General features: G+C 41.4%; 1 protein-coding gene across 4 annotated transcripts in view; it reads left to right on the top strand.

Moving 5' to 3' along the window:
• Positions 1–12,823, top strand: part of SAMD12 (sterile alpha motif domain containing 12) — a 433,476-nt gene that overhangs the window by 2,130 nt on the left and 418,523 nt on the right. For 3 of the 4 annotated variants that reach the window (XM_077167535.1, XM_077167533.1, XM_077167532.1), the window contains exon 2: positions 9,633–9,746. The exons of the other annotated variant lie outside the window; for it this stretch is intronic. In XM_077167535.1, the coding sequence (XP_077023650.1) occupies positions 9,633–9,746 (114 nt within the window). The remainder of the gene's footprint in view (positions 1–9,632; positions 9,747–12,823) is intronic. 4 annotated transcript variants of the gene reach the window in all.

The raw sequence follows: 12,823 nt of genomic DNA, 5'->3' as shown, positions 1-12,823 counted from the left end.
AGTTTCCCTAGCGCATGTGCTTACATCTATCCTAACACATTATCATACTGGGCCTATCTCAAATCCCTTGAGAATTTATATTTTGGCTTTATATTCCCTGCCAGTTGCACAGTACCTGGCCCATGATAGATACTCAGTAAATGCTCATGGAAAACTGGGGATATAATTGATGGGGGTTTTGGTAGCTGGTCCCATAACAATGAGTGTGGCTTTCTTAAGATTCCCAAATTCCATAAAATAAGGGACTTTTGAAATATTTAAAGGTCGGGGAGATTCTTTGAAAGAAATTGCCCTTCTTTTCAGGATTTTGTCCTGATACTTAAAGAATCTTTGAAAGCAGTGTTTCTCAACTGTGGGTGACCCTGTCCTCCTAGAGCGTATTTGGGATATGCAGGAACTGTCTATGGGCCAGGGATGCTAAATGCCCTGCAGAGCATGCCATCTGTGCAAGGAAGAAGTACCTGCCCAGTAACAACCAGTTCTTTCAAGCTCATTTAAAACACTCATTTAGAGAATAGGGAATTTTGACAGAAGAATTGGCATAGGAAATATAGTATGTTACTTAACATCTGAATTGTATTTTCCGCATCTGGGAAAAATAGACACACTGCTGTTCACTTCCTGGGAAAGTTGTGAGGATTAAATAAATGAAGAAAAGGGCTTATAGAAGGGCGTCTAGAACATGGATCCTCAGTAAATGTTACTTGAACTTCCTCTCATCCTTCTTTGGAAGAAGCTGTTCTACTTGGCACATACTTTGGGTTTTCACTTCATCATGCCAGCCCGCTTTCTAATTAGTTACAAATTAGAAGGTTTTAAAAGATGTGTAACCTTTTTCTTAAGTAAACTTGAACTTGTAAAGTGTTGCTAGCAAGTAGGGCGTTTCATTCAGTTTGCTGAACCTTCAGCCTTGAATTTGAGATGAAAATGAGGTGCCCTTTGTTTATTGCTTTATGGCTACGCTCAGTTTTTTTTTTTTTCTCTGAATTTCATTACAACATCCTATTTATCTTTCCTAACCTAGGTCCTTGCATTTTGGGGCTGCTGAGCAGCTTACAGGTATGCTTTCTAGCCATAGAACAGGGTACCACCTTTGATCTGCATTGAGCCTGTGATTATATTGTCATCGTCTTTTTTTTAAAAAAAAAAACCCATTTTATTGTAGTTTTACTCCAAATAGCTAACAAACCAGGACAGTGGAGAGGAGGTAGCATGCAGGAACCACAAAGTCATCCATACTCCAAGAACAGACTGGGTACAGATGTGCCTAGTGGAATGATGCTTTCTAACACAAGAGGGTTGCAGTATTATACAGGGAGAGGAAAAAAGTGGCTTCATCAGGGACAGTGGTGGATTCATCTCTGTATTCCAAGAATGGTGCCTGGTACTCATCATTGTTTGGTGAATGGTGTATGCATATATGATTCCCCAGAGCAAGAGAAGAATTTCCTATTCCTTGCCCTTAATTCCTCTCCTTCTTGTTGTCTGAGAAAAGTAGGTGTGCAGGGGGGATGAGGGGGGAGAACACGCACATAGTGTTTTGATTCTAAGTTTCATAAAATATTTCCTCTTACATGGCAGAAAAAAAAAAATGCCTACGTTTCCAGCACCTAAAAAGTGATTCCGAATGGAAGGCTATGTGCTCTGAATGACATCAGTGTTGGGGCAACTGTATTTTACATTCTTAGTGCATCAGTGGTTTGGTGTACAACCTCTAAGTCATTCAGTGCTCTGTGATATACTTTCTTCTGTGAAACAGTAAAAAAAAAAAAACTGCCTGTCACCAAAATATCATAAGGGTATGTAATAATATCAGGGGCTTGGGAAAAAGGGGAAATGAAATAGAGTCAAACACTTGTAGCAAATGGAAACAGTCACGCTTAACACTGGACATTAGGTGGTCCAGCAAATAACTCTGCTCCAGTTAAATTCAGAACTGATTCACCAAGAGTCAAAGGAGTCGCTCATTGGAGATAAAAATGTCATCTTTATTACAAGGCTATATTGGGTTATTTTTCCTGGCTTTGGAGTGGATAATAAAGTGGGCTGGCTAATGTTGCACCCCAGCATGAACCTGCTCCTTAGGGGAGTACTGAAAAATGGCAGGGGGGGTTGCCTCTGCAACCCTTATAACCCAGAGGAACAGAGCAGAGAATGAGCTTCTGCCGCAGCCAGGTGGGACCCAAAGAGCGGGACAGAGGAAGGCACACGCTGCCTATGCTTTGTTCCTTTCCATGGGCTTGCACACTGAGTAATTGTGTTGTCTCCTCCTAAGGAAAGCCTGAGGGAGGGTGGAGAGAAAGATCACCTAGTGTCTTCTGCTTGATGTTCTCCCATATGAAAATCCAAGCATAGGAGACATGGCTGCCTCCTGCCCTTACCTGGCTCTATCGGTGCTAACCAGACTGCATTTTTCTAACTCATCTTAAGAGCATTCTAATTCATGGCTTCCTCTGAGGAGAGGGATATTATGTCTGGCCTATGGTAGTTTCTCCACAAAGCTTGTTGAATGAATGAATAAATGGAATGAATCAATGGGTAGGATTGTGTGCTTTCGATTTCCACAGAAGCCCCTATACACACTTAAGGAAATCTCCCACTGTGTGTATTTACTGAGTAAATGTTGTAACCAGTGGAACTATGGAGAAGGTTCCCTTATAAGTACCTACGTCTTCAGAGTCATAGTGACATTGTTAAACTAACTGCTACCCAGTTCCCGATTCTCTTCCATTTCACTTATCGTGAATGGTCCCCTTTCCTCCTTTTTTTTTTTCTTTCTTTTTTATTATTGCTGATCTTTAACCCATGACACCTGATTTTCCTGCACTAGTGGCTTCTGGCAGAAAGATGCTCTGCTGATCACTGTTTTAGGCTATGAGAAGAGTGAATAGCGCCCATCCTTAAATTCCTGACCAGTGACAGTGTGAGAGGGAGCAGTGGAGCCTTGGGCCCTGGTTCTAAATTTACAATAGCAGGGGTTCCTGTCACTCCCATTTCTTCGGCAGTACCTCATAACCAGTCCAGACAGGACTTCAGTCTAAGCCTTCTTCTGCACTGCCTGACCCAGCCCTTCCTAATTCCATTTGAATCCATTCTTTCTCATCCATCTTACTATTCTCTTATGCCAGAAGCAACCAAGGGGAATTGGGTAGAACCTTTGCATGTATAACTGTGTTGTGCGGTGCTGAGTCACAGTAGATGCTGTGCTAAGACATTACAGGCGGGGCAGCCGGGGATCTGGAAGCCTGCTTATGAACTCATAGGAATGAGTGTCAGATGTTGGACATTTAACTAATTAGGAGAAGGAGTAGAAATTGCTAACTGTCCTTCACTGGCATTCAGGCAGATTTTGCATTTTGATTAATAGTGGTGTACCTCTTATGTGCAAGGAACTCTGCTAGACTCAATAGGAAGTTTAAAAAAGAAGAGAGCTTAGTCCACTGTCCCACTTCCTACCCCCACCCTCAGCCTCCACTTTGGTGATTAACACAAAGAAGCAGATTAGGCTGAATGATATAAGTGCTAACTAAAAGTACAAGCAACATAACGTGGGAGGACCGAGAACAAATGGAGCATTTAGTTCTGGTCTGGAGGGGGATAACCTAATGAAGGGAGGAGCATTTGAGCAAGCTCTTAAGTAGGATTTGGAGGGGTGGGGAGTGGGGGAAAGGGAATGAAACAGAGTGTGTGCCACCTAATGAATTTTTTCTTAAGTCCTCATGGTGTGGTTGTTTAGCCCTTTATGGGCAGGAAAGTGAATGAGAATACTCCCAAATCATGCCTGGTTCATTCCTTGTCCTAAGGGCTCTGTTATCTGCTCCTCCAAGTCTTCTGCACTCCCCACAGTCTGGTTGGATCTTATATACAGTCCTTTGGAAACCACAGGAGCAAGCAAGGAAAGCTGCTGTCTTATGAGTCAAGCCAGTTCCTCCTTGATTTTCTGCAATGCAATGCAGCAGCAGCACCCACTCCGCGCTGGCTTCTGAGAGCAAACTCGGCTATATTTAGTCTGATTTTCCCAAAGCGTGGGTGCTAAAAGCTGCTTGTACAGCCCACCTCACTGGGTGAGGAGCATGACGGTGGCAGCTGTCTGGTGACAGGGGCGGCCCACCTCTCTGTCTTTCACAGACTCCTTCCAGAGTACACTGGAGTTCAGTTGAGCCACTCTGACAAGGTGATCCCTTGGCTCCAAAGGCGATCCTTTGGCTCCTTCCTGTACCGTGCTGTGCTTGCTGCGGTGTTTGATGCTTTTCAATTTGACAGATGTTTGTGGGCTGGCCATGGGGTGTGACCCTCAGTGCCCATGTCCTCTTCCTTGCCTTCCCAGTACTGACAGCATGGTCATCCAGTGTGCAAGCTCTGCAGCCATGCCGGTGTGAACCCCAGCTCTGCCAACGACGAGCTGTGTGGCCCTGTGTAACTTACCGCACATCTCTGAGACTACTTTCCTCATTTATCAGTTGGGCATGCTCATAGCGATAACCTCATAGGCTTGTTGCAGGTGCTAAATAAGATAGTACTGTTCAAGCTCTTAGGCCTGGGTCTGGTAGGTGCTCCATCAAATGCACAGTAATTGCTCAGTAAACTTGGATAGAGTGATGGCAACTGTCTGTCTGTCTCTCTTTGTATTCCTTCCAACCTGCACCATTTTTATGACCCTTTGGGTATAATAGTAGGTACTCAGTGAAGGAATGCAAGCCCTCAAAATTGGGATAAGACCAACAAATCTAATGGATAAAACAAGCATCCTCATTTCCTGATTATTATTTCATTTATTCATTATCTGATTCCCTGCAGTTAAAGATAACTAAGAAAAAGTAAAAGTTATCTTAACATGAATATAATTACTAAAAACACTCAAATAGTTTTTCCCCAACAAAAACTTACTTGTCACTTAACATCAGCAATTTTGCAGGCTAATCTCTCTGATTGTTAATCACCTGACCATATAATATATTTGTAAAATAATTTGATGGTAAAGACAATTTGCAGAAATTATTAAGAGAAGAAAAGTTTCGTTTTGCGAAACTTTGTGAAAGCAGTGTCGGAAAACAGCTGGAATCATACAGGCTTGGACCAATTAAGATTTGGCTGACTTAGACCAGATAGCCATTAAAGAAGAGAAAATTGACTAAGGTGCTAACATAATAGGTACAAAAGAAATATTAGAGCTATCTAGGGATTAGAGAGGTCTTAGGTGAAAAGTGATGCCTGGAAATATTTTGGAGAAGAATGATCTCCTTTATAGTTGGGCTGTGAGAAATCAAGCATGAAATGAAAGATATTTTGTACTGCCAACATAAATTTTGTTGCAAAAGTTACATACTAAACGAAAAATGGATTCGTTTTTTATTCCAAGAATTAGCACATATTTTCACAATTTTAACCTAAGTTTGGTTAGGAGATAAAATAAACGCAGTTTCTCTTTTCAAGATCAAGTATCAGTCAAACTGTTCCACTATTAATTTTGAAACTCAAGTCCCTATTTCAAGTTTATTTCCTCTTGGTTTTATATTAGTACATATATTTTTTAAAATTCAGGTTATTTTGGTATACTTTACATATAGTAAAACTCACCATTTTTTAGTTCTTTGAGTTGTGAAAAATGTATACAGTCATGTAACCACCACCACAATCAAGATAAAGAATGATTCTAACACCCCAACATGTTTTCTTGTGACCCTTTATAGTAGTTAACTCTTCCCTCCACCCACAGCCCCCGTTGACCACTTCTCTGAATTCTGTCCCTATACTTGCCATTTTCTAGAATGTCATATAAATAATATCATAAATGTATAGCCATTTGAGTCTGGCATCTATGACTTTGTATAATGTTTTTGAGATGCAGCCATGTCCTGCTGAGTAATATTCAATGGAATGGATATGCCATCATTTATTAATTCACCATTTAAAGTACATTCAGATTGTTTCCAGTTCTTGGCAATTATGAATACAGCACTGTAATAGTCACATACAGGCTTTTGTATAAGCCTAAGTCTTTTTCCTCTTGAGTAAATAGCAGGGAGTGAGATTTTTGAATCATATAGTAAGTGTATTTTAACTTGATAAGAAACTGCCACATTGTTTTTTCCAGAGTGGTTTTGCCTTACATGTCTTCTCCTTTACTTGAATTTTTTCCATATAATAATTATTGCTGATACTCAGGAGCTCACAAGAATAAGAAAATTACACTGATGGGGTCCATGCTGACAGTTGAGCGAGAGTAGAAAGAAACAGGTTTCTAGAGACATCTACCTTGAGCTCATTTCATGCAGTATAGCTACGGTAAATATACACTGCAGATACCCAGGTTTCTCCAAACTTCAAGCAGGGATATAGCCTAGAAGTGCCATTGGTCTGGGCATGCAAAAGAAAGCTGCTATCCTTTTATAGTAAGAAGTAGAACAAGAATTTGTCATCAAGTTCTGAATATTGACCTTTTTTTTGGATGGTGGATAAACAGTCAGATAAGGAAAGCAGGTCAGACAACAGAGAAATTGCCTGTTGGGAAAAGTAGGCAAGTACATGAAGGCAGGAAGGAAGACCAGCTTTGAGAGGCCAAAGGGGGCTGGCTTAACTAGAGGGAGAAAACCTTCCTTTCTCTGAAAGGAACCGGTCTTGCCTGCCCAGGTGAGTTATGGGCTACCTACCTCTTGTGAAACTCAACAAAAGTATAGTTGACTCTGTTTCTAATGTGGTTTAAATTTTGAGGATGGCCGGGGCTAGGCTTTCTTTGCTGCCTGTGTGATTCTGAATTGGGGCTTTCATCAGATGCCCCTTTATTCAGTGGGAGCAGTGCCTGAGTCAGCTCCAAAGACCACATTTTAATGAGCCTGACAGTGAAATTGTGTGATGCTTCTAAATGCAAAAGACAGCTTTGGAGATGTAATTTGGATGGTAACATATTGAGATTGTCAGGATTTCCCACTGGTATGTGGGGCCATGGGACAGAATATTTGAGTTTGGGATTGCTACAGAATTCCTAGACACACTGTTGTCCTAACTCTGTGCTCTTTGAGGTTGTAAGATGAACGTCTTAGTTCAAGGTTGGGTTTTTGTTTTAGTTTGTTTTTTGGAGGTGGGGTTTATATTACATGTAGGTGAAAAGATGATATTATTAACCAAGCTTTAATAGATGTACATTGAACTTGATTTCCATGAAGTTTCTTCATGTCTCCTTCATGACCAGTGGTAACCAAAAAATGGGGAAGGTCGCTGTATGTCTGGTCTCATGTACCCCCGCCTCCTTCACCCCACTCAGAGAAGGGCACCAGATGTGTGCTTTGTGATGGCCCAGCTGATGCTTTCTGTTTCTTCTCTGCTCTCTGAGAAAACTGAGCTTTCTACATTGGGGTCATTTACTAAATATTTCTGCCTGGCTAAACTTCGGGTTTGACGTTTGGTCTTAGGGTCATATAGGAAATTAATGCAGGTGTAGCGTTTACTTCCTGTAGCTTAGAAATGCATCATTCTTCCTTTTACATTCATAGATACTTATTGAGCACCTACTATGCTCTATAGAGCATAGATGGGTTTGACTTGAAGTTATATGATATGATGGATAATCTTAGGAAAAGAAGGGTACTTTTCAGTTTACTGGAGGCTGTTCAGATCTTCTTAGATACTATTTCCTTCCCTGGTGGCCCTTGATAATATTCAGATTCTAATTCCCCTCCCTTGGGTACTCTATTTTGATAAATCAGAAATGGTGCCCTGAATCCAACAGGTTTCCAAACATATTTGGGAGACACTGATGTAGGGGCAGAGCTCTTAATCTAGGATTACAAGAGGGGACTGAAGGATTTCACAGGATCCTTGCACCTCTTACAACTATATGCACAATTTGTATATGTACATTGTGTATTTTTTGCAAGAAGTACTGGGCTTCCATTCTATTCTCATAGGTGCCAGTGATGAGTAATACCAGCTCCATGAGAACATGCATTTGACTTTTTATTCTCTGATATATTCCCGGTGCCTACAACATCATCTCACGTATGGAAGTACTCATTGACTATTTGTTGAGTAAACAAAATAAATAATGTTGCTTTGTACCTACTCTGAGCCAGGCTCTTTGCTTCCACTGTTTTCATCAAGCAGTGAGATATGTGGTGTTTTCCACATGTGTTAGTTGAGAAATTTAGATACAAGATAAGTAGTTTTCCACAGGCACACAATTAATTTACGGGAGAACTGGGCTTTGTAGCCAAGTTTGCCATTTTCCACAGTTCTTGCTTTTCCAATTAATGTGTTGCTTTTTGATTTTGTTCCAGTTTAGAAGATCAGCCCTGGTTTAGCTAGCTCTCTTTGGTGATTTAAGAAAAACAACATTATAATGAAGAAAGAAAAACCCAAAATACTGCTTGCTTGGACTCTGCAATAGGGAAACCTCTTGGTTTTGGGATCAAATTGTTCATAAAATGTTTATCATTATATAAGCTCTCCGCACTGTTGCTTCTTCTCTTTATAAGTCCCTGGTCTTTAGATATTTTTGCCCCATGCTGCCTTCCAAATTCACCTGCATGGCCATTACAGGATAAATGTTAAGTTGCTATTTCATGTGGACAATAAGAATTCACTGTGTAGTAGCTATAAGCTCAGCACTGTGAACTGCACTGGGTGATATAAAAGAATATAAAAGAATCTAAGGCTGTGAACCTTCCCCTCTTGGAGTTTTCAATTGAATAAGAGATTCTGCACTAGTGTTGTAAATGTATCCCAGCAAGGAAGGTACAGACATGGCAGCAGAGGTGGGGTCTCTGCTCTCTCTCTATCAGTGGGGAACCATCTGGCTTAAGCAGCAGCCCTCCACTGTCCTGAATTCCTTGTGAGAAGTTGTAGGTTCTTTAAAAAGGAGTGAACCAGCTGCTCCAGAAAATTGGGTCATAGTCTGGGAGAGATTGAAGAAAATAAGGAAGAAGCTGAACTGATGTAATGGTGTGTTCATAAGGAAAAAGAAAGGAACAGAGGGGAGCAGAAGCAAGAAACATTTCATAGAAATAAAATGATAGGATTTGGAGGAACTGCAGTTTTAGAGAGTGGCACATTGCCTGATTGCTCCCAGCACTTCAGGGGCTCTCCACTGCCAGTGAAGTAAAGTTCAAAGTTCTTGGGTCCCTTACAAAATGCCTCTCCAGGCTTACTTCCTACTCCATCTTCTTGGGAATCTTCCTAAAATTCACTGGAGTCCAGCAGCTCACCCCCATGAGCCTTCAGTCCCTCCCATCTTCACTGATGTCCTGCTACCTGAGATGCCCTTTGCCCATGGTTCACATGTTGACTTGTACTTCTCACATCCTTCTGCATTCACTTTAAAAAAAAATATTTTTATTGACAAAACAACATACAAGTACAAACAGTCTTTACAAACATTCTATACATGGTGTATAATCAGTGGCTCACAATATCATCACATAGTTGTGTATTCATCACCATGATCAGTTCTTAAAACATTTGCCTCATTCCAGAAAAAGAAAAAGAAAAAAGAAAAAACTCATACATCCCATGCCCCTTACCTCTCCCTCTCATTGATCACTAGTATTTCCATCTACCCAATATATTTTAACCTTTGTTCCCCCATTAGTTGGTTATTTTTTTTATCCATATTTTTTACTCATCTGTCTATACCCTAGATAAAGGGAACATCAGACACAAGGATTTCACAATCAGTCACACTGTAAACGTTGGATCTTCATATACTCATCTTCAAGAAACAAGCCTACTGGAGCACAGCTCTACAGTTTCAGGTACTTCCCCTTAGCCACTCAAATACATCATAAACTGGAAAGGGATATATATTTACATAATAAGTAAGAATAACCTCCAGGATAACCTCTCAACTCTGTTTGGAATCTCTCAGCCACTGACACTTTATTTTGTCTCATTTCTCTCTTCCCCCTTTTGTACAAAAAGTCTTTCTCAATCCCATGATGCTGGGTCCCAGCTCATCCTGGGATTCTGTCCCACGTTGCCAGGGAGATTCACACCCCTTGAGGTCATGTCCCACGTATGTCATGTCCCACGTAGGAGGGGAGGACAGTGGGTTCCCTTGCCATGTCAGCTTAGGGAGAGAGGCCATATCTGAGCAACAAAAGAGGTTCTCTGGGTGTGACTCTTAGGCCTAATTTTAAGTAGGCTTAGCCTATCCTTTGTAGGAATAAGTTTCACAGGGGCAACCCCCAAGATTGGGGGCTCAGCCTATTGATTTGGTTGCCCCCACTGCTTGTGAGAGTATCAGAAATTCTCCAAATCTGCATTCGCTTTTTTATATATACATGGGTAAGCACTGGGAATCAAACCTGGGTCTCTGGCATGGCGGGCAAGAACACTGCCTCCTGAGCCACCATGGCCTGCCCCAAATCTACATTCACTTTTAAGCAAGAGAGAATAGGTGGGTGAAGCTGGGGAGATTTCTGATGTAAGGATAGCATGAATGCCAGGTAACTGCAATGTTTAAGGGATGGGCAGAGGAAGAGGAAGCTGATGAAGACAGAGAAGAAACAATCAGAGGTGGTAGGAACCAAGACAGAATGGAATGTTTCAGCATCGCCTCACATGTGAAGTCGATAAGCAACGTGTGTGCTGGGAAATGCCCACTGGGTTTGGCAAGTAGAGGGCATTTTGATGAAATGGGGAGGAAAACCCATATTATAGTCCTTTAAGGATTAAATGGGTGATAAGGAAACATATAGAATGATATAAATATATAGTATATAGAGAATGCATAGAAATGAAAATAAAGAAATGTATAGAAGTGAAGAGAAGGGAGAAAAGGCTATAGGAAAAAGGAGATCAAGGTCAAAAGAGTTATAGACCTATAGATATTTTGAAGAAGGTAAAAGCGAAAAGGGCTATACCAAGAGGGAAAATGAGTTCAAAGGACATTAAAAAAATTTTTTTTTAGATTGAGAAGGTTTGTAGGCTGTGAGAATTGATATAATGGAGAGGGAGATTTTGAAGATACAAAGGATAGAAGGGAGAACTGATAGAGAAAGGGCCTTCAGGAAATTACCTGTACCAGCCCTCGGAGAAGATATTGTTCTTATTGGAAGGTATAGGGAGTAGATGAGGTAGATAAGGAAGGTTGTAACTGTAAAACATATATGTAAATATTAAAAATATTAATCCCTGTACTATGTGATAGATACTGCTCTAAATGCTTGCCATATATGTTAATTCAATCTTCATATCTATCTTATGCGATGGTATTGGGAATTGAATCCTTTGCCCCCACCAAAAGATATGTTCGAGTCTTAATCCTTATTCTTGTGGCTGTGAGCCCATTTGTCTGTGGCATTTCCGAAGTTAAGGTGAGGCACGATGCAGACTCACTTGTGAACAGGCTCTTCAAAGGGTCTATCTGATGAGGCCAAATTGAATAAGGGTGGGCCTTAATCCACATTACTGGAGTCCTTATAAGAAAAGGAAATTGGAAAAGGTAGAAGCCAGAAAGAGAAGACGCCAGAGAATGAAGCGGATCACCCTGTGGTGGAGGCAGGGATGCAAGTCCAGGAATCCCAAGGATTGTGGCAAGCTGCCCCCACAACACTTCAGACTCCAAGAGAAAGAGTGGCTGTAAAGACTTTGATTTTGGACTTATATTCTCCAAAGTTATGAAACAATAAATTCCTGTTGTTTAAGACAAACCAGTGTTTTGTATTTGTCATAGCAGCCCCTGGCAAAACAAGATAGATAGGTACCATTAGCATTCCTGCCATGAAAGGGGGAGCAGAGAGGTTAAGTAACTTGCCCACCATCACTCAGCTAGTAAGTGGCAGAGCTGGGATTTGATAAAAATTGCAGATATTCATCCATGTTCTTACCTGGTCCACTTTGGGGAATACTGGGTTAAGGCATTGCCATCTTCAGAATTTTCTTTAAAAATGAAACTATGAAAGGATGACCTATAAGAGGATGTGGGTCATTGATAATTTATGGTGAATTAGTTTATTTTGTGATAACTAACAACAGGTAAGGAAAAGATAGAACAGGAGGATTGTAAACTCCCAGTACTTAGGGGAGGGCTTAAGTTTTGGAACATGAATTATTTCCTGGGGAGTTTGGGCTCAGGTGGGTGGTTGCAGTAGAGCAGAGATAAGGTGCACTGTCCAGCCAGGAGGTGCCATGAGGGATCCCTGATCCCCTAGGCTAGGTTCCGGGGTTGGGGAAACAACAGGAAGAAGGGGGTAGTGTCAGAAAGGAAAGGTAGAAAAGATGCTGAAAATAAATGTTTGGGCCACCTTCATAGTTTTGCCAACAAAAACATAACCTCCATTTCCTTCTCTTGTCTCATACCCCCTTCCCGTTCTTAAAGGCCTTAAGGTTTAAGTTTCCAGGGTGCTGAAGCCGTTGTCCCTGATTTGAACAGTAAGGAGAGTGATTTTCCCTGGCTGATGCTTATTTTATTGCTTGTTAAGTGCCACTTAGGCAACCCCATGAAGCTTCTTCCCTGTGACCTGCTTTGCTTGGCTAGGGCTTCATAATTGAAACTCAATAGCGAAAGCTTTGGCACCTGCAAGTTTGCTGGGTCTCACCCCAAGGCCATCATCATAAAAATCATACCACCCTGGCTTTAGGCAGTGCTTTGTTCCTTCCAAAGTACAGTTCCTCGTTTGAGCCACAGCGGATTCACTGGCATCTGGAACAGGCATACTTGTTCCCATTTTATAAATAAGGATGCGAAGGCTTCCTGCCCAAGATCACATAACCAAGTAGTGGCAGATCTTAGACGTAGAACCTGTCTTGAATCTTTTTATTCTGGCCTCTGTCGTTGCCGTGATGACTGGAAGGGGGCGCAGGACCCACTTTGAAGGGGGTTGCAAAT

Source organism: Tamandua tetradactyla, chromosome 6, assembly GCF_023851605.1.
Source record: "Tamandua tetradactyla isolate mTamTet1 chromosome 6, mTamTet1.pri, whole genome shotgun sequence".
Classification (NCBI taxonomy): Eukaryota; Metazoa; Chordata; class Mammalia; order Pilosa; family Myrmecophagidae; genus Tamandua; species Tamandua tetradactyla.
This window is presented reverse-complemented; position numbering and strand designations above follow the sequence as displayed.